General features: G+C 36.9%; 2 protein-coding genes across 4 annotated transcripts in view; one reads left to right on the top strand and one right to left on the bottom strand.

Annotated features, from left to right (window-relative positions):
* Positions 1-1,915: 1,915 nt before the first annotated feature.
* Positions 1,916-14,454, bottom strand: idh1 (isocitrate dehydrogenase (NADP(+)) 1). 3 transcript variants are annotated; one of them, XM_079882449.1, is made up of 10 exons: positions 14,280-14,454; positions 12,895-13,043; positions 11,907-12,036; positions 8,793-9,084; positions 8,488-8,593; positions 7,736-7,913; positions 7,176-7,327; positions 2,861-3,001; positions 2,572-2,734; positions 1,916-2,283 (listed from the first exon to the last, which is right to left on the bottom strand). In XM_079882449.1, exons 3-10 carry the CDS (start codon positions 12,026-12,028, stop codon positions 2,190-2,192), a joined length of 1,248 nt encoding a protein of 415 aa, XP_079738575.1. In that variant the 5' UTR covers positions 12,029-12,036; positions 12,895-13,043; positions 14,280-14,454; the 3' UTR covers positions 1,916-2,189. The 3 variants fall into 3 exon arrangements, with proteins under 3 accessions (XP_079738575.1, XP_079738576.1, XP_079738574.1); XM_079882450.1 differs by having other exon boundaries at positions 12,895-13,154; XM_079882448.1 differs by lacking the exon at positions 12,895-13,043.
* A 1,747-nt stretch (positions 14,455-16,201) lies between these two features.
* kcnh3 (potassium voltage-gated channel, subfamily H (eag-related), member 3) overlaps positions 16,202-21,774 on the top strand; it is a 110,038-nt gene continuing 104,465 nt past the window's right edge. The window contains exon 1 of the mRNA XM_079880383.1: positions 16,202-16,668. Coding sequence (XP_079736509.1) covers positions 16,593-16,668 — 76 coding nt within the window. The 5' untranslated portion in view covers positions 16,202-16,592. The remainder of the gene's footprint in view (positions 16,669-21,774) is intronic.

The following is a 21,774-nucleotide window of genomic DNA, read 5'->3' on the forward strand; positions in this document are numbered from 1 at the left end:
ATAACCTGACCTGGACCAGATTAGCCGTGGAGCGCAAGTTACTATGGCGATGAACACTGCTAAAAGCCAAACCACTTTCAGGGTGCCTAAGGGTTGGCGCAAACTAAAATGAAACATACTTGGCTAGCAGCCTAAACCGGCTTCATGGTGTAGGCCCCAGGTTTCACAGACAGGGCTAGATTAAGCCATGATTAGGCCTTAGTTAAATCAGGATGTTTAAAGGGGTCATCGGAGGCCCATTTTTCACAAGTTGGTATGATTCTTTAGGGTGTTCATGTAAAGTTTGTAATATACTTTGGTTAAAATTCCTCAATGGTTGTGTAAAACAACACCCTTTTAACTTCCTCAAAAACAGCTTTGTTCACAGTGACCTGTTTCAGTGCATGTCTTTTTAAATGATAATGAGCAACTGCTCACCCCACCCCTCTCTTCCATGGAGGATGTCGAATGGCTGAGGGCAGAAATATGCTAATACAGGACAGTCCGTCAGCAGTCGTGGGCGGAGCATGAACATTATGACATCATAGTGCTCAGAAAATCCAAACGCCTGATTATTGAGAGTGTTTAGACTTTTTGAGGATTAAAAAAAAGGAGTGAATGGATTTTTGTCATTGTATGGTGGTTGTAAAGACACATTTATATGCAAACACCATATAAAAGTGAATTTTGAATCCGATGACCTCTTTAAGTAACTTTTTTTTAATAATGGGACTGACATATTTTAAGATACTGTATGTCAGTGCAAGATGCTTTCAGTTAAGACAGCTCAAAACATGCATTTTAGTCAGGGACTAGGCTTGTTTGTGAAAACCAGGTATACATGTACTTACTATTGGGTTAGGAACTACATGTAACATGTATAACAAGGACTCTGTAAAAATAAAGTGTTATCGATATTTGACTCTACAAGTTCAATTAAACCATCAAAATATGTGGAATATATTTTATATATATTAAATATTTTAAATATGAGGGCAGAACAATACAGTAAACATAGTTAAGGTATTCGTCTGACAAAAAAAAAAAAAAAAAAAAAAAAAAACACTATAGGTATCGGTTTTATTATACTATGCAAAAAGTCACAAATAAAACAATTGAATCCAAGCACAACTACACAATAAATTGCAAATGCGTTAAAGATTTTGTGAATAAAGGGTAAAGATGTCAATTTTTCTAGGCCGGACATCACTTTTGGCCACTTCTGTACACTGTGAAATACTCACAAGAGTAAAAACAAGCCTCTGTGTCTTTTACCCTTTTGGAAGTAACAGTTAGGTTGGGAGGCTCTGCTACTTAGATTGTAGGAGTTTATGGAAGTTTTCACAAAGACTTTTAATCATTAATTCACTCATTTACATGGTTTTGATCATGGACCCTGCTTGAAGTATTTAAAACTATATAGTGATATCAATTTGTTTGCCATTGAATTATTGAAGTGGATGCCATGTAGTAGAGCTGAAGCCCCATGTCACTTTACAATACTTAATACATTTAAATTCACACAATGAACATATTTAATAAATTAACAAGATCAGACAAAGACAAAACACATGAGATACTCTTCTTAAAAAGTCTCATTTATTGTTGACATCATATCACAAGACCTGATCACATGAGCACACAGACTGACATAAACCGAAGCATATAAGGAAATGAATTTGTAAAACGGTGACAGACAGTGGTACAGGGCGTTGAAGAATGAAGAGGAATGTCTACCGGTGTTAACAACCAGCATTTCAGTTAAAAGCAGGTATTTACACTGTTAAGACCTAATCTTACAGTTCTTGGGATGGCTTCAAGAGTGGCTGTCAGAAGATGAGACAATTACAGATGCAGATGATAAGGCAACAGGTATTCAAGCACCTGAGAGAAGGGCTGCACTACAGGGGGCATGATTAAAAATAAAATGGCAATGATAAAATGTATATATACAGATAAAAATTTCCTATATGAATGTTTCCAATTTGTTTTTAAAAGCATAATGAAGGTGACAGTAGCTCCTTCCATTTAAAAAGGCACTTTCATGTCTTCCAGTTGAAAGTGCACTGCTCCCCCTACTGGTTGTAGTGGTGAAGTCAGTTTCTCTGTCTTTGGTCCCGGTTAGACAGGAGACGAGGCTGACCGAGTCTGCGGCTTGACGTGGATTGAGCGCTGCATGTGCATGGACACCCAATCAAAACCCAGCAGCTTTACAGTTTGGGCTGGCTTGACAACTTTATCTTCAGATTCTCGGCCAGTTTGTCCAAGAACTCAAAAGTGTTGAGGTAATCTGAGCGTGCAACACTTCAAAGAAATAAACAGAAAGAAATGCATATATAAATATCAGAATTATCTTGCACAGGCATGGATATACTTTAAAAACTGTATTTTTACAGAAAGTGCTCAGCAATATCACTTTAACACTGAATTCATGCTGTCTTTTGTAAGTCCCCTATAAGTCATCATCAAATCCCCACGTCTAACACCACTCTATAACTGACAAAACCATAATAACCGAGAAATCTATCTAATGACCTTCAGTAAATACCATATATTTTAGAGCAAGTGACCCAGAGTAGATAATGGACGTACCCAGACATGCCCTTGATGCAGATGGCCAGGTCCTTGGTCATGAAACCAGCTTCGATGGTCTCGATACAAACGGCCTCTAGTGCCTCAGCAAACACACGCAGCTCTGCGTTCTTATCCAGCTCCGCCCTGTGCAGCAGCCCTCGCGTCCACGCAAAGATCGAGGCTGATGGGATAAAATTGTGAGTCTATGAAGTTGCATTGTTTTTATATGATCATGAAAAACAGTTTCTATGGCATCATCTGTGGATTTATTGATTAAGACTGGTAATGAAGTAAGTGTTTTCCTCACCGATGGGGTTGGTGGACGTCTCCTTGCCCTGCTGGTGCATACGATAATGCCGCGTGACGGTGCCATGGGCTGCCTCAGCTTCTACCGTACGCCCGTCAGGACATATGAGCACGCTGGTCATCATACCCAGTGACCCATAGCCTAGAGACAGAGACCAAAAAGTTTACTCACTATAAATTTCATCATTCTTTCATAATACATTCACAAAGAGCAATGCCAACCCATTACGCAAATTCACGATAGGGCTTAAATGAAAGCATATTTCACACCCGGTCACCACAAAAACATGCATAAGATTTTAACTCAAAATTATACACTACCAAACAAAAGTTTGGGGTTGGTAAGATTTTTTAAATGCTTTTGAAATATGTTTCTTTTATGCTCACCAAGGCTGCATTTATTTGATCAAAATACAGTAAAACTGTAAAATATTATTAGAATTTTAAACAACAGTTTTTAGTTTTAACATATTTTCAAATGCAATTTATTCCTGTGATGGCAAAGGCATTACTCTAGTCTTCAGGGTCACATGATCCTACAGAAATCATTCTAATACGCTGATTTGTTTTTAGTTTTGTTTTTAAAAAGGGAATTATATTAATGTAAAAGTCTTTACTGTCACTTTGAATCAACTTGATGCTTCTTTGCAGGATAAAAGTATTTTATTTTGTTTTTCAAAAAATGAAAATAAAAATAAAGAAATCTCATTGACCTCCAACTTTTCAATAGTAGTGTACACTGAGATAATCCATCATTCTTATTATGTTCAGTGCTGACCAATTCATTTATTCCATAGAATGTTTGGCATTGGTTGGCATTCTACATACTTGCAGAGATATTGTTGAACATCTAAAACCTACCTCTTGTCCATATGCTATTATTCCGTCACACTTTTTTAAGCAAATCGTTGATATCACAGGGCCTGATCTCCTGGGCCCGTATTCATAAAGAATCTTAATGCAAAGAGTAGCTCCTAGTGACAAAATTCTAAGAAAATTCTTAGAAATGTGGGCGTTTACTCTTAAATTTAAAGAAAAAATCCTAGTAAAGAAAAAAGTAATTCAGAAAGCATCTTAACCCTTAAAAGAGGTCTTAAGGTCAAAATTGTTAGGAGCACGGACGAGGACTTTTAAGAGGCTTAAGAGTTTCTTTAGCAGAGGAGAAAATGGCAGAAAGAAGAAGAAGGAGAAGAAATGTGTTGCAGACAATGGATGACAGTGAGTTAATAAGACGCTTTAAATTAGATCATGCAGGGATCATGTTTGTGACAGATCTTTTTAGAGACACGCTAATATCTCCAACACAGCGCAGAAATGCCATAGCGCCCGAAATGAAAGTAATCACTACATTACGATATTTGGCAACTCGGAAAATTCCATGTTTGATACATTAAAACCAACATTCAAACCACCATTTAAATAGACATGCCAACAATCAGTGTAATTAGAAAGAGTGGAACAATTTTTATCATTCTAAGCCAAGCAAATACCTTATAGGAAATCAACAGCATGGTTAATAAAATAAGGATTTATATATATAATGTGTGTGTGTGAGAACGGTCAAATAGGAAAAATTACGCATGTAATTTCAAAGTGAAGGCTTAGAATAGACCCTATACTTAAAATCACTTTTTTCCCCTTCTTGGACAACCAACCAATCACAGTCTTCAAAAGATTGTGTCATACATAGCAACGGGGTCAACCCCGCCTTCTTACTAAGATAAAAGTTTTTGTCTTTTCCTTACTCAGAGTTGCTCTCAGATCAGTCCCGAATTGCTCTTAAGCTAAGACTCCTACGTAAAAGTTTTTAAGCTAAATTAAGAGTTTTCTGAGAGGATTCTTAGAATCTTTATGAATACGGGCCCTGTTTATTAACATTTGTTTGAGTACTGGTACGGTCCCTGACTACCTAAAACATGCTTCAGTTTACTCCCTTCTGAAAAAATCTAATCTTGATATATCTGACTTAAGTAATTTCAGACCAATTTCTAATCTTCCATTTATCTCAAAAATCTTGGAAAAGGTTGTTTTCACTCAATTACAATCTTTTCTGAGAACAAATTCACTATATGATACTTTCCAGTCAGGATTTAGGAAACTACACAGCACCGAATCCGCTCTATTGAAAGTTACTAATGACATTATGCTGGCTACAGATAATGGGAGTGCTGTTGCTCTGGGGCTGTATTCACAAAGAATTTTAAGGCTAAAAGTAGCTCCTAACTGGCGAATTTAGGAGCAACTCCTAAAAATAATGGGCGTGTCACTCGTAACTTTAGGACTCCTAATTTTTTTGACTAAGAGTAATTCACGAGGCATTTTAGCCCTAAAAGTAGCACCTAAGCCTGGGACAGCTTAAAAGAAGTCGAGAGGACTCCTAACTCACTTAGACCTATTCACAAACCGCTTTTTGTGGCATTTCACGTTGCGATGTTTTGAAATGCGTATGCGGCGGCTACAGGAGCTTCCAATCGTGAGGGAACAATTTTGCATTGTAGGCATAACTAGGAGTCGCAATAACGCCACCAACAACAACCAAAACTAGGCTACTCATTGCATGTAAGGTAAATTGTAACGTTTCATTGTGAATCCAATTAAAATGTTCTTCTCTTTGCAAACGTAGGCAGAGGCATATAGTGACAGATTAATTCAATAATGTTGCAAAGATATTGCATCAATCCATATGTTTCATTAGGCTACTAGGCTATTTGTTTTGCCTTACTCTTTATTCATTTAGGCTATTTATTCAGTTATTCATCATCTTCCGTCCTTCGCACTACTTGTGTAGCGCACGCATTCTCAGACCTGTCACCTGTCACTCATCATCGTAGGGGAGGTGTTTAAATCATTCCCGCATTACAATCATCAGCCAATCAAGGTGGTCACTTCAGTCAAGCTCGTGCATGAGTAATGACGTCATCCATAGCAACGAATACTCACTCTTAGTTTAGGAGTTGTCATTTTTCTTTACTAAGATTAGGTCTGAAAGGCGTTGTGAATAACTTTTAAGAGAAAACTCCTAACTAAAATCTTTTACTGCGATTTAGGAGTACTCACTAGGAGTAAGATAAAATGCTTTGTGAATACGGCCCCAGGTCCTTTTAGATCTCAGCTCTGCTTTCGATATGGTTGATCATACAATTTTTATTTCTCGACTGAATAATTACGTTGGCATTCAGGGTACCGTTTTAAATTGGTTCCAGTCTTCTTTAACCAACAGAAACTTTTCTGTACGCATTGGAAATCATACTTCCTCAGCAGCACATCTTTCCTGTGGTGTACCACAGGGATCTATTCTAGCTCCGATACTATTTCTTTATATTTGCTGCCACTTGGTTCCATCTTTTCCAAATTCGGAGTATCATTTCATTTATACGCTGACACACCCAAGTGTACTTCCCATTTAAACAAAATAATTCAAGCTCTTTAGAAATCCTGCTTGCATGTTTTCAGGAAGTGAAACCATGGCTTACACACAATTATTTTTTAGCTTTAAATGATAATAAACCTGAAGTAATACTGTTTGGACCAAGTGATTTCTATGACTCTGGTATTCCGGACCTTGGCGAGTTAAATTCTCATGTTACTTCATCTGCAAAAAAATGTAGGTGTTCTGTTTGATTCAGGCCTGAAGTTTGATAAACAAATTAATTCCGTCGTAAAATCATGTTTCAACGTCTTGCAAAAGTCAAATCTTTTCTCTCTCCAAAGAACTTCAAAATAGTAATTCATGCGTTCATCACCTCACAACTTGACTGTTGCAATTCACTCTATTTTGGAGCTAACCAATCATCTATCGGGCGTCTTCAATCAGTTCAAAATGCTGCTGCCAGGCTGTTGACTGGTAGTCGAAAATTAGATCACATTACTCCTATTTTAACTTCTTTACACTGGATACCGGTCAAACTGAGAATTGAGAATGGTTTTTGTTTTAAAATCGTTACACGGCCTAGCACCAGGATACTTATCTGATTTAATACATTCTACTACTATCGATCAGAACGATACTATCGTGTCATCACTTGCCACTTTTAAATCAAAGCTTAAAACACATTTTCTTAATGTGGATCTTTAATGCATTTATCAATTTTGAATTGTAATATATTTAATGTATTATTTAATTTCTTGTCTGTAATTGTATCGATTGCAACTTTTGTTTTTGATTATATTGTCCTGTTCAGCACTTTGGTCAACCATGGATTGTTTTTAAATGTGCTTTATAAATAAATAATGAAATGAATGATAAATGGTTGGGTGCAAAAGATAAATATCTAAAATAATATGTGGTCATTTCACTGCATGTTAGTTTTACTCACCCTGAGCTACAGAGTCTGACTGCACATCTCCATCATAGTTCTTACAGGCCCAGATAAAGCCACCCTCAGACTTCATGGCCTGAGCCACCATGTCATCAATCAGCCGATGCTCATACCAGATGCCTTTGGCCTCATACTGAGCCTTGTAGTCTCTGCAACACACACACACACACACACACACACACACACACACACACACACACACACACACACACACACACACACAGTGTCAGAATGCTGTTGTTACAAAATCAACTTATATAATGTTTTCTGAATTTTTTTCCAGCTTGTTCATTGTGGGCATAATTATGATTAATAATTATGATTAAATGTTTATGCTTTAATGCCATGAAAGGAGAAACATTTTTATAATGAAAAATGCCATGCGTTTATTGATTTAAGCCATTAAAAAAATAGTTTTATAACAGGCAGATTTTCACAGTTATCATACATACTGTAAAAGCACTCAATGCTTCTTTAGTTCAAAAGACCCTGTTTAACTAGATCAAGGTCAGTTTATTCAGAGACAATTCAAATGCAACCAGTTCATGGTTACTCACTTTTCATAAATCTCCTGGAAAATATCTTTGAAACGGCCATCATATTTCTTCAGGATGGTGTTCTTGGTGCTGAGATACATCGGCCAGCCTTTAGTCAACCCCATCTGTAAAGAGCTGTGAGCAAAGTCCCGGATTGAGCTGTCTGTGTTGTACATTCCCAGAGCAACTCCACCAGTACCTGAACATATATAATCATGACATTTGTCAAGAAAACCTGGTCTGAAAGCAGATATGCTTGAGCAAAATTATATTTAGAATCAAGTAGGCTACATTCCAAATTATTTCAAATCCAACCTAATGAGTGGAGAACAGGAGGGCTTCTTAAAGAAAAACTAACTGTGAGAGCCGGAATTCTTACTGGTTGGTAGGTGATCAAATACTTATGTCATGCAATAAAATGCTAATTAATTATTTAAAAATCATACAATGTGATTTTCTGGATTTTTGTTTTAGATTCTGTCTCTCACAGTTGAAGAGTACCTATGGTAAAAATTACAGACTTCTACATGCTTTGCAAGTAGCATGTAGGCAGTCTATCAAATATCAGTGTATTACTTCGCAAAATCGGCAGTGTATCAAATACTTGTTCTCCCCACGGTATATATATGGGGAGGGATTAATGATGAATTCATTAATGAAAGATTAATTTAAAAAAATAAGAATTGTAAATTTTGATTTCACGGTAGCTTTAAAAAAATTATTCTAAACATAATTTTAAAACACCAATACTATTATAAATCACTGTAGGTTACCTTCAAAGTCATGGACAACAAACTTAAGAGTCTCCCCTCCGTTTTTGGGAGTGTACGTCATTTCCACTGTTCCAGGGCCCGGGACAACAAAATCTGTAGCTTTGTACTGTAAAAGTGAAGAGGACATGTCATTTCGGAAGATCTTTTACCTGTAACGTGATCTTACCACGATTAAAGGATGTTTTCTCAGGCATGTACATTTTGATAAAACAGCAGCGATATGAAAAAAAAAACAGAACAAATTCACAATTAGACTTAATAATAGACATTGTAATATATGCACAATATATGTAGGAGCTCCTCACCTGGTCACCATGTGCGTGTCTGCCAATAATTATAGGCTTGATCCAGCCTGGAACCAAGCGGGGAATGTTTTTGCAGATAATAGCCTCTCGGAACACAGTGCCACCCAGGATGTTCCTAATTGTTCCATTGGGAGAGCGCCACATCTTCTTGAGCTTGAACTCCTCCACACGCTTCTCATCAGGAGTGATGGTGGCGCACTTGATGCCAACGTTGTAGCGCCTCACAGCCTCCGCCGCCTCAACCGTCACCTTGTCGTCGGTGGCATCACGGTTCTCCATTCCCAGGTCAAAGCTACCACACACACACACACCAAGAAAAAATATAAAAATAAATTGATTTTTGCTCATCTATGAGAACTACTCTGTGATGTTCTTGACATTTTAATAATCAATTAATCATTATGCAGCATTTCTTTGCAAATTATATTTTAGCAGTCACAAAATCTGATAATTATAAAGCTCTATTATAAAGGTTCTATTATTGATGCCGATTCAAGTGGAAAGGAAGAAAAATGCGTTGTATAAACCTTAGCGCCAGAGACGCAAACACGCAGCCATCTTCAGAATTTCTGTAATATATCTTCTGTATATTTCTGACATTGCTGTAGAAGAGTAATTAGCTGGTGAAGTGGGTTTACTTATTGTAGAGTTAACTAAAGTTATCATGAGCATTGTAATGTTTGAAGCAGATGTCATAACAAATGTCAGTAAACCGGGAAGATTCTAAAATGAGTTCATTCATAAATCTGTAAGATCTTATCTTCATGCTGTGGAAATACAAACTGGAAGACAGGCTACATAAGGTCTCTAGCTTATAACCTGTCTGAGCTGTAGTGCAGTGGACTGTCACATGCTCGGAACACATACGAGCAGGTTTGAGTCTGACCTGGGTATTGTTCCGATCCCATTCCCTTCTCTTACCCCTACTTTCCTGCCTACATAATCCTTTACAATAAAAATGTCTAAAAGATATTTAAAAAAAAAAAAAGTTTATAACTCAGTTCATACTGACAGCCAAATTTGTAATGTTGGACTCGGAACACAATCAGAACACTAGCAGTCAGAAGATGGCGCCCCACGGCACACTTTAAATGAGGTCAATGGGAAACTAGAGCCATGGTAATTTAGCACAAAGACACTGTTCCAGTGAACTGAAACAGAAGAGTTCATTTATGAACTTTTCTATTTGAATATATTTTTAAATGTAATTTATTCATGTGATGGCAAAGCTGAATTTTCAGCATCATTACTCCAGTGAGTCTTCAGTGTCACATGATCCTTCAGAACTCATTCTAATATGCTGATTTGCTGCTCAAGAAACATTTCTTATCATCAGTGTTGAAAACAGTTGTGCTGCTTAATATTTTTGTGGAAACCAGGTTACATTTCAGGATTCTTTGAAGAATAGAAAGTTAAAAAAACAGTATTTCCCTGAAACAGAAATCTTGTAGAACATTGCAAATGTTTTACTGTCACTTTTGATCAAATGAATGCATCCTTCTTGCTGAACAAAAGCATTAGGCCTAATTACTTTCAAAGAATAATAATAATAATAATAATAATAAAAATTGTACAGTCACTAAACTTTTAAATGGTAGTGTACATGCTTTTTTTGCCTTCTTGTAGGGGGACAACATATGTGGAATTCTGTAGAAAGCATTTTAAACATAGTAAAATGTGTTAACTGAGCAGAGAGTACTAGAGCCGAATTGTTTCAAAATGATTTCATTTATTATTCATATCCCCATGCATTTCATTCAGTAAATACTTTGTGATCTCCAGCTACCAAACACATGCCTTCAAACCTTTGAATAGTCAGGAATCTCCAAACTAAAGTTAAATCCATGCTGATTTAAATTCATCCAAGCAACTCTCACTTGTGCTCTGAGCAGATGAGCAAATGAAAGGCCTCATCTGTTCTGGATATGTGTGACTGAAATAATGAAGGCGTCTTCTCAGAGTCTCTACAACTAGCGAGGAAGAGTGTGACACACTTTACACGCTTTAGATAGAGCATCCCTGAGCTACAACACAGGGGGGCGGAACTTTCCCATACTTTCCTTTTTCTCGGGCCTCTCATTTATCCTGTGTAAAGTATCCTGTGACCTTTCACCCACTTTACTTCCACTCCCTGGTGCGATAAAGATTGTGAAAAACTGTTGGTGTGGCGCTAGTGGATTTAGACATTTCAGAAAAATGTATCATACATTTTCAGGGGCTGCCATAGACTTAGCTCAGTTTAATCCGTCAATAAAAGCCTCTAGTGCTCAACAATGCGACTAAAGGATGTTGAGAGGTAAAGATACGCAAACAATCTTACAACTCAAGCTCAAAGAGCAGTTCAGTGACTGAATGAACATGCATCAGGAGATCCCTCTTAAGTGACGACACCTTGTTTGCTAACGTACTGATAATACTCTTATCAGACTGATACGGTTTTAGTTTGCACTATTTTACCATACTTCAGGTCAAGTTCATGCACTTTATTTATACTTCATACTTCATAGCTAAAGAGCCACTCAGATTAAACTGTTACCATAAGCTCAAAGTTCAGATGCTGACGATTCATGACAATTTCAAGCACAGAAAGCGATGTTAAGTAATACATGTTCTAACTTATGGGATGATAACACTTCTCTTTGGCCTTGAGGATTACCACATTGTGGCCTGAGAAAAACAGGAAATGTCATATTTGTAAAACTTGACAGGTACCTTCTTAGTGGTGTGATTATTGTTAGTAATGCAGTTTTTGGCACTAAAATAAATATGTGGTAAATATCAAAATAATAAAAACATTATTTGAACAATAAATATTCATTCATTATTTTTAGAATATATAGAAATAAAAAGATTTTGAAAAGAGGTCCATATTACTTTATAATCATTTTAGAAACAGTAACTGTAGTGATATGGCATCAACTTTAGTACTATGGTTACCCTGGCAAATGTTTGTAATGCATGACTAATTGGCAGTAAAGTTGCATTAAATCAGATTAACGTGTACATAAGGGAAATCAAATATAATGAGAGAAACGCACACACACACACACACACACACACACACACACACACACACACACACACACACACACACACACACACAATTAATCTCACCTGTGCAGGTCCAGCTCCAGATAAGGAAAGATGAGTTTCTCTTTTATGAGCTCCCATATTACCCTAGTCATCTCATCTCCTTGCATCTCGACCACAGAACCGGCTTTGATCTTCTGAGACATTTTGGACCCTGCAAGATTGGTGACAGTTATATGTGAAGATGTGTTAGTACTTACTACCTGAAGAATGAATAGATTCCATTGAGAAAAAAGTTACACAACCAGTGAGTCAGCATTTTTGACTTAAACCTGTTTTAACAGACAGCATTTATGAACGTGCAGACTAATAAGCACCACATGTCCGATTTAGAAGTCTGTAACATGTAACAAAAATCGTTTTTTTTATGGTTTTCAATGTTTTATTTTTAAACATTGCAGTGCCATGCTGTTCTTTTAAGTACCTAGGACTAAAATGCAAGTATAGTTCAATATGGTATTACTATCTCAGTACTAATGTCACAGCTAGTGAAACAGTTGGTTATTCTCATGTTTCATGTATTTTCAGCTAAACTAACAGCACCTGACAGACAGGCAGCCATTGTGTAATATGACACTGGCCTTTTATCCAGTTTAAGTGCATCACTGTATCAATTGTGTGTCACTATTAATTTTTTTTAGTTCCACGAACTGGTGCTGGTTACATAAAGCAACTAGAACAAAGGTCAAATACAGGGCGTCCAATACTGATTTACACATAACTTGATGTTGTAATAATAAATGAATCGTAATGAAGCTTTAGACGAATGTGGAGGTTATTTTACGATTTGTCGTAAAAATGATTAATGCAACATAAACAATCCATTGTCAATTATATATGATCAGCGAGATTGTATCAAGGTCTTTTCTGATGAATGCACCACTTTATAGTGTTTTCTTCGATATTTGCTCAGCATACCGGTAGCACTTTGCAGGAGACGTCAAATCAAACGACAGCGACTGTAATGTTTAGCAAATATTCTAAGTCTCACAACCCAATATACGAAGCCTACCTTTTCTCTTGAGGTTGTACGGGAGTAAATGAAGAGATCTCAGATGGTCGATGTGTTCTTATGGAAGCTTGAAAGGTTTTGGACTGGTCTTGGAAGGCGTTGTTTTCGTATCAGCTGAGCGGATGGCATAGGCTCTCCCCTGCTCTGCACTCCTCAATCAGATAATCATCCACCAATCCAAGAGAATAAGGAACTAACTCAAACGACTAGCCCCTCCCTCATTATGAATCATATTTGGAGGCATGTTTCTGGACAATTAGCTGTTTGAAGTGGGACAGACACTTTAATTCCTCTAGGTGGCGCTATACAGCTCAAAAAACGAATCCTTCGTTGAACTGCACATTTTCTTCACCTTCTAAAATTGCAAATAATTAAGCAATGACTTTGAAAAAAACTAATAAAAAAATTCACTTAGTAGACAAAACACATTTAGAGTCATATGTTCTGACATCCACAAAAAAAATGTGTTTTTGTTTTTTGTCAATTAGTTAATTATGCAATTAAGGAAACCATTTTAACACTGATATCTTATCTTTACCAGACTTCTGACTTTCACACTGAATTCTGACGTTTAATTTTTATTGTAGTTTCGGCCAATATTTTAAACATAAATGCAAAACAACAACAACACCTTTCATCCTCTCATTAAAATAAATTGATGATCTTAAAAAAAGGGCTTAATAAATTTGGGATTAATAAATTTGATGTTTTTGTATTTTATGACGCATGGTTTGGATTTCATTCACGCAACAACAACAACAACAACAACAACAAAAACATCTAACTCAAACTGTTATTATTATTAGTAAAGTCTGATTCAGCGAGGAGAAAATACCACGTGACTACGGCGGCCGTCTTGTCAATATTTATTTTATTATTAATTTACACCGAACTGAAAACAAACAATGAAGAGTTGAAACAGAAAAATATTTTTAGACCCATCGTTCCTGACAACTTCGAGACAATCCGGGCCACCATGCCCTGCCCATTTTGGACCCTCCATTTTAGACGACTACCTGCAATTCTACTCACTTTTATCGTACTTCTATGATCCTTCCTTACACGTCTATCTAAATTTCTATTTTAAGGTATTGCGTTCTATTTAAAGGTAAATGCTGGCCTGTCAAGTATGCAGTCAATTGGTGTAACATACTACCGCGTCATAAAAGTGCGTCTCTTGACCAAAATAACAGAATTGTTTCCCCAAAGTAACAGAAAGCGGTAGCCTATACCAATTGCAATATGCATAACTCAAATTGTTAATGGTTTTGAAGCAGCCCTTACACACAAAACAAATGGGTGATTTCTATTATCACACATCCTGCTAACTTTTAGCAACAAAAGCATAAGAAACAGTATAATAGACAGACACAGGTTCAGCCTACCTCCAAAACGCATTCTGTTTCTTGAGCAGTCCATATATTCTCAGTCCACCATCACGAGCACGCTGCTCTTCACGTGCGAAACTGTATTTATCCTCTGAGTTCGCGTGAGCAGTAGGCTAAGGACGATCCATGAAATTGAGCAGTCGTTTGGTATCTCACTGTCTCCTGCCTGAGTGCAGAATTCAGACTTACCGGCAGATGTCACCATTTCATTGTTTGTAAGTCTCTAAGTGTGGGTGCCACAACCATATTTTGTAATTTATACAGATGTGTATTGTAAAGCTTGGGCACAGGGGTTTTCAGTATTTTAAATGACACGGAGCCCCATATATGATCATCCTTATGCGAGGGACCCCAATTCTAAAATGACATTTATAGTAGGCTACATTTTCATAAAGACCCCATTTACAGTATACTATAAAAAACAAATCTTTAATTTTGTTTGTTTATTTTCATAATTTTAATTTCATTAATTTGTATTAATTTTATTAATTTTAATCATTTATTTATTTAAATCAAAAGCATATATTTATTTATTTTTTACATTTTTTTTCTCAAAACTTTTCCACGAACCCCTAATGGTCCCCTGAGGCTCCACGTTAAAAAAAACCTGGTTTAGCATTCCTAAAATTTGCCTTTTATTTTGTATATTTTTATAGCAATGCAAAATTTGTTTTAAAGGGAATCCTGATAAGTCAAATTGCAAACTGAATGAATGGACCCAAGTTAAGGCTATGGCCTACTAATATCTTTTACAGTCTGTCATCCTTTGGAATCTTTTGGGCATACTGAATGTGAGTCTGCAAGCCAAGGTGACAAATTTTACATTTGAGCGTTTGAGTTTTTAGCATAGAAGAGAAAAAGAAGAATGTTTTTTTTTAGATATAAAGTAAGATAAACTTGCTATGCTTGTTAAATTGTCTATTCTTCTCTTTATATTTTGAACTACAGTATTTCCACCTCAGTGGTGAGTTGTGAAATAGTTTTAATTTTTTGCCTGTCAAATCACATTCAATTGTTAGTCTCGTTATATGTTGTTGTCCATGGAGACACTGCATTTTATTTCTTCTATAAAAAAAATGACAATTACAATAAAGATTATTCCCCCCATTATTCTGGTATTATTAACAACACACATATTGACCGAGTACAAATAAATATAAATATAAATATAAAAGAAATGGTCAGGTTTAACAGTAAAACACTCTTGAACACAGTTAAACTGTTTTTATTATATATTATTTTTTATATATATTTTTTTATTATACTGTTTGATTTATGAATCAATAACAAATAAAGATGATGTAGATGATAAAAAGGAGAAATCACACCAATACTAAGTTCTTAGAAGAAACATTACATTTTGTACAAAAATTCAGATTTTTTTAACAATTAAAAAAAAAAAAAAGTCAAGTGGTGTAACCAAGTGAAAAGTACCAAAATGCTTGCCTTGAATTTTACCACATCACTTTATTATATTTTCAAAAACATTTTCAGACATGGCTTTTAATGTAAAACAAATGTATTGTAACTGAAAAAAAAGTGCATTTCATCAGTTCAAAAACGCATTTTTGATTTGGCTGATACGATTTTTTTTTTTTTTTTAAGTCATGCCAACTATATGCAAACATGTATTTTTAAATAATTCAAGAGTTATCTCTAAAAATATCTCTAAACAGTTACACTACCTTGACAAATGTAAATATTATAGAGGTGAAGACTATTCAAGTCATTTTTAATGTATTTTAAATATCTTACCAAATTTGTTTTGTTTTTCGACTATTTCATCTGAACAAAGAACCTTCCGTAAATAATAAAAAGACAATGAGCTGGCACAAGGGTTCTAGCCTCCTCACCAGACCCTGCTCACCACGTGACGTGACATCTGCTGGTTATAGCAACTAGAGAACGCCAGTAATATTGATGTAGAGAGAAAGGATCGTGGTGGCACAGAGGAGTTCACACGGCATCAGTGCGCAGTCGCTTCACCAGTCGGAGCTCCGGTCTCCAGCGCTGCCGTTACGCACAGGTTCATCTCATCACCAAGCACCTGATTTACAGAGACAAGTACGCGGATTTTCGCCCTCTTTATGACACGATGTAAGGCAGATATGTGGGCTTTCCGTTGAGGGATATGGTCACTGCTGAGCTGCCAAAGTGGAGCCGCACGTATCAAGGATCGGGGCGCTCCTGCAGGGTCTAGGATGCGCGCCCGGAACATCCCGATTCTTACCTGGGTTCGGGGCTGACCAGGAATCCACTGCCTCTGCTGGGCGCAGAGGCGGGAGGAGGACGCAGTCGACCCGCAGCAGGATGCCCGTGATGAGAGGTCTGCTGGCCCCGCAGAACACCTTCCTCGACACCATCGCCACCCGTTTCGATGGCACCCGTAAGTGCGCAGAACGTACCAACTTACATTTCCTTCACCAAAGTGTCAAATGTAAATACAAAGTGTTTTGAGCAAATTCAACATCCAACCTAAGGTATTTGCATCAGTGCGTAAAGTGAAACAGTTGAAAGCTCTTAATGCATGCGTGGAGTCATTTCGTGTAGCAGGTTGCATAGTTGTCTCGTAACATTGTTGTGGGTTGCTGGCATGCCATCGACAGCAGTCATTCTGCCATACTACATTTAAAACTATTTTAGACAACATTTTTGCATTATTTTATCATTATCTCATTAATTGCATTAAATATTTGTACTTTTAAAATTGGACACATTGCAGGTCTATTTATGTGAACTGCAAAAAAGTTTAAATATGAAGATTTTTTTTTTTTTAAATATTCATAAAAGTTAGGTTTTAATTTAAAGTTAATGTCCACGTTATTTGTCAGCTCCCCTTCAACTGTTGCGCAACACAGAGCTCTGGGTAAAACTTGATTAAACTTAACCAATCTTAAAGAAAGGGATTTATACTTTCATTCCCTGTGTCGCTGCATGAGTTCGGGTTGCTGCGTATCTGCTTATTTTAGACATCCCTGCATCCCTAGGACATTTTGTCTCATTTTCTTCTCAGCATCTAAAATAATGACATAATCTGGAGAATAGAAGCAATGTAATAGGATTTCACTGTGTTTTTAAGAACACATTTGACTTGACATCTGGAAGGCTCATTGAGGGTGAAAGAGGTTAAAGATCCTTTAAAGAGGGAAAACAGGTGCATCTGTCACTACTCAACAACTGCAGATGATTGTGAAAAGCCTCACTTTTGAACTCTATTAACCACAGAGAGTGAGTCTGCAGAGAAATAGCTCTTGTTTAGTTTGTAAAGTATTTTTGAACAGAAGGGATGAGTAACTAGTGTGCTGTCCGGGTGAGCAGTGGGTGGATAGAGGGTCGCTAACATGCAGCTTCACGTCCAATATGATGCAACTGTCCAATGGTTGAGGTGATGTAGTTTAGTGGTTAGAGGGATAGTCTCGGTTCAGTGCAAGTTAAACGCAGTTGACAGTATTTGTGGCATAATGTTGATTACCACAAAAAAAAATAAAAAAAAAAAATTCCACAAACCTTTCTCCTTAGAGTGAGGCACTTACAATGGAAGTGAATGAGGCCAATCTGTAAATGTAAAAATATACGGTTTTAATAGTATAGCCACAAGACATAAACAATATGCATGTTGTTAACATCAATTTGGTGTGGAAAAAAAATGCCTACTAACCTTTACATTTTACAACTTTGTTGCCATGACAATGAAAGGTCATAAACCTGTAACCCAATAGAGTGACTAAAATGATTTAAACAACTTTACAGCTCAAATAATACACACGTTTTAACAGAAGTATTAGTTTAACAGGTTGTTTTTGTTGTTTTTTTTTGTAAAATTGTAAGCTTTAAATTTCTGCTATTAAATTAAATGCCCATATTTACTTCCATTGAGTTCCTTCAAAGATCTAAATAGGTTTTATTTTGAAGATCTGAATACGTAACTGGAAGGTTATAGTTTCAAATCACTATCAACTTGCAATTTGTTAGGAGATGTGCACTTTTTATCATTAACTTATCCTGATAAAACAGATGCTTTAAGAGAAAACCATGACTGAAAATGAAAAATAGCAAATAGCAGGAAAACACCTTCTGGAGATCCTTTGCTTTGTTGTGGTGTGATCAGAGCTGGTAAAGACAAAAACTCAGATTAACATCTGTCACTTTGTCACATCGTACATGATTAGGATCAACTGCATTTAAACTCAATGTGACGTGCACTATCAAAGGTTTTATTCTGCTGTTTGATGCCAGAGAAAAGGAGAGAAAAGAGCGAGGGGGGAGTTTTGTGTTGTTGGTGTGCTCCCATTTGAGAGGAGTTCAAAGACAGGTCCATAGAGAGAGGGAATACTGGTAAACACTGGTAAACACTGGACTTCATTAATGCTGTGGGGCACCTCACATTCACACATTCTAACAGGAAGTGACGGCATCAGCCTATATCAGGTCAGATATTTTGAGTGTATAGCCTAAACTACTAGTGATGGGTGGATCAATCTTGAAATATGATGCTTCTGAAAATGTTATTGAGAGGATCAATTATAAATTGGCTATATTATGCCGTTTGTGTTATTTTATTTTTTTATTCTTTAGGCTATAGGCCTATTTATTCAAATGTATACTATGTACCTTTTTTTTGTTCAAAATTAAGTGAATTTAAATAATGAATCAATACATCATCAATCTTTAATCCAAAATGTGTTTTTGTCTCACTATGCTAAGCCGAATACGTTTCAGACCTGACAGGATGTTTTCGCGGGAAAATCGCGTACTACGTCACTGGCCAGTGCTTGTCTTGTCTTCTCCGGCCACTTTGTCGCGTGTATTCAGTGTAGCATATTAGGTGTCACAATGAGGATGACATGGAGCACGCTAAATCTCAAACCTCCGGGGAATCAACCGTTTTAAAAAAAACGCCGAACGGAAGTCTGCTGGCAAAAAGAGACCGCGACAGAGCTTGTATAAAACGCAAATCAACATTGGCTTGGCTTTTCGGAGACGGCGAGAACTGAGGGATTAAAATGTTGTAAAAGCGACGCGGAGGTGACATTTTTATTACTCAACAGGTGAGTACGTTATTTTATTCAAATTGCCATATGTAGGTCTTCATAGACATTAAATATGTGTCAGTGCCATTGTTTAGTTTCAATATGCAGACCAGTAATGTTTTTTTCTAAGGCATATTTTTAATAGCTACTTAAATATCCTAATTGAACTAAGGCCTAATCCTGGCTTAATCTAAAACCTGTCTGTGAAACCGGTAAAGCATTATCTATTGTGAGGGTCATTTCATTAGCCTATGGTTGTTGTAGGTCTGTGATGGAATTAATTTTCAAGGAAGTACTGTCTATTAATGGGTATAGCTACAGTAACATCTTCAGATAGTCATCTAAATTGCTTATATCTCTTAAGCCTAGTATAGTGAATGTTTTTTTTAACAGTAGGATAACCATATTCATCCGCACAGTCACGCAGAGCCGAAGCACAACCCAAACTATGTTCTTCCGCAAAATGCATGCGGTTTTGTTTTTTAACCACTAGAGGACCAAAAGTTCAATCGTGTACATTTAAGGGGGGGGGGGGGGGGGGTGAAATGCTCATTTTCACTCAATCTCCTGTTAATCTTGAGTACCTATAGAGTAATATTGCATCCTTCATATCTCCAAAAAGTATTTTGTTTTATTATATTAATAACAGAAAGATAGACTGTACCGAGTCTTTCCGGAAAAAAACGAGCGGCTGGAGGCGGGCCCTGTGGGCGAAGCTTAGCTGTGCTAACGCGCCGAGCTAGTGACAACACACAGAGACATTTGTTCAGTTCAACAGTTTTAGTCACCGTCCGGTTCCAACGCACGACCGCGAATCTTTATCATTGCGACTGCTCGATCCTAAGCATTAGACGATCTGCAAATCCGTCGATCTGGGCTTTGTTTATAAAACAATCATTGTCGAAATGCAGGGAACAAACAGTCTTACACAACTCCGTTTATGCTCAGGAAAACAAACTCCATCCACGGGTTCCTTAACGCTGGGTTCTTTGGGAATCTGTGCAGGGTTGTCTTGCCCTGGCAACCAAAAACACACTTCTTTGGTGACATTGACTTCCCAAAAGCCGGGCAGGGCGCTTTGATGGCGAACTGCTTTCGCTCTCTTGCTCTGGTCTAAGAGTGCGCGCGCGGCCGCGATCTTACCGGAGAAGTGCCCTTAGGACCCATATAAGGAAATTCCATTACATCTGACGTCACACATACCCATACTCGAAAAAAACTTTCCGAAACTTGTGACAAACCGGAAGGAGTATTTTTGGAACAAAAATACTCCTTCAAACGTACAACTTAGTTTTTGAAACTTTGTCCATGTTTAGCATGGGAATCCAACTCTTTACCAGTGTAAAAAACTCAGTATGCATGAAATAGCATTTCACCCCCCCTTTAAATAAAATTTCGTATAAATATTAAAATTGTATTAGTGAAAAATATGAACAATAGTTATGTCATTTAAAAACTATTTGTCCTAATTCAGCATTCAGCCACCACAGCACTCAAACGCACAGAGAGCAGGGCTTGGAAGAGGTAATGACTAAAAAAAGTAGCTTGATTTGCAGTTATTTCACTCCACTACATCACAACAAAGCTAAATGTGACATTTATTATAGTGAATGTTTTTTCTTTCTTTCTTTTTTTCAGTAAAACTATAGAAATTGTTAATAAACAAATCTAAACAGTATGTTAATTTGCAGTTTATGAATATTTTGTGGCTATTTAATGTTTATTGGCTACAAGTCTATTTTATCCTCAGGAATTATGAAACTTATATTGGGAACATTGGCTTTGATGTACATTGTATTGAAAAGAAAACCCTAATTCTAAGGGAAATCACTCCACCCCTATGCATTTATAATTTTGGTGTCTTCTTAGATTATACTGACCGACCTTACAACCATGCAAAATAGATTTTTGTTGTTGTTGTTGTCTACATAAATTAGTTCTCTTAAGCATGAAGATATCAGACAATCCTCCGTCTGTCAGAGATGTGTTGATCCCTATTAGACATCACATTTCTCTGCAAATGTAGGCTAACTCTTGATCTCAATATGCGCTAGCTAAATCCAGCCAGCCAAAGTGTTTGCTGTGAAGAGCTTCAGATTCAGAGAGAAAGTAATAAAGGGGGGGTTGATTCGGTCTTTGTCATCCATATTCAATCAAACATTCATTCAGAGCATTCAGCACATTTCAGACAGAATAAATGCAGGCCTTTCCATTCACCAATCACACAGCTAATTACACACCCCCTAACAAAACGAATGAAGTCATCATAATTAACTGCCTCTAGTGTCAAGAATTCATCTCGGCCTGTCTGAGCATTTGTTAAATCTCCAAAGAAACTGTTCAAAACATCAGAGTGATCCAAGAACTGACTTTAGATGCACAGTGACACACACACACACACACACACACACACACACACACACACACACACACACACACACACACACACACACACACACACA

Source organism: Squalius cephalus (genome assembly GCF_949319135.1).
Source record: "Squalius cephalus genome assembly, chromosome: 9".
Taxonomy (NCBI): Eukaryota; Metazoa; Chordata; class Actinopteri; order Cypriniformes; family Leuciscidae; genus Squalius; species Squalius cephalus.

What these genes read in the sequence shown, in the direction of transcription:
- idh1 (XM_079882448.1), bottom strand. Translation starts at nt 14,313, where the DNA reads ATGGACTGCTCAAGAAACAGAATGCGTTTTGGAG. An exon ending in AAACAGAATGCGTTTTGGAG is followed by an intron (nt 12,037 to 14,279) that starts GTAGGCTGAACC and finishes CCAATCTTGCAG; the next exon opens with GGTCCAAAATGTCTCAGAAG. An exon ending in GACGTCCACCAACCCCATCG is followed by an intron (nt 2,735 to 2,860) that starts GTGAGGAAAACA and finishes TTATCCCATCAG; the next exon opens with CCTCGATCTTTGCGTGGACG.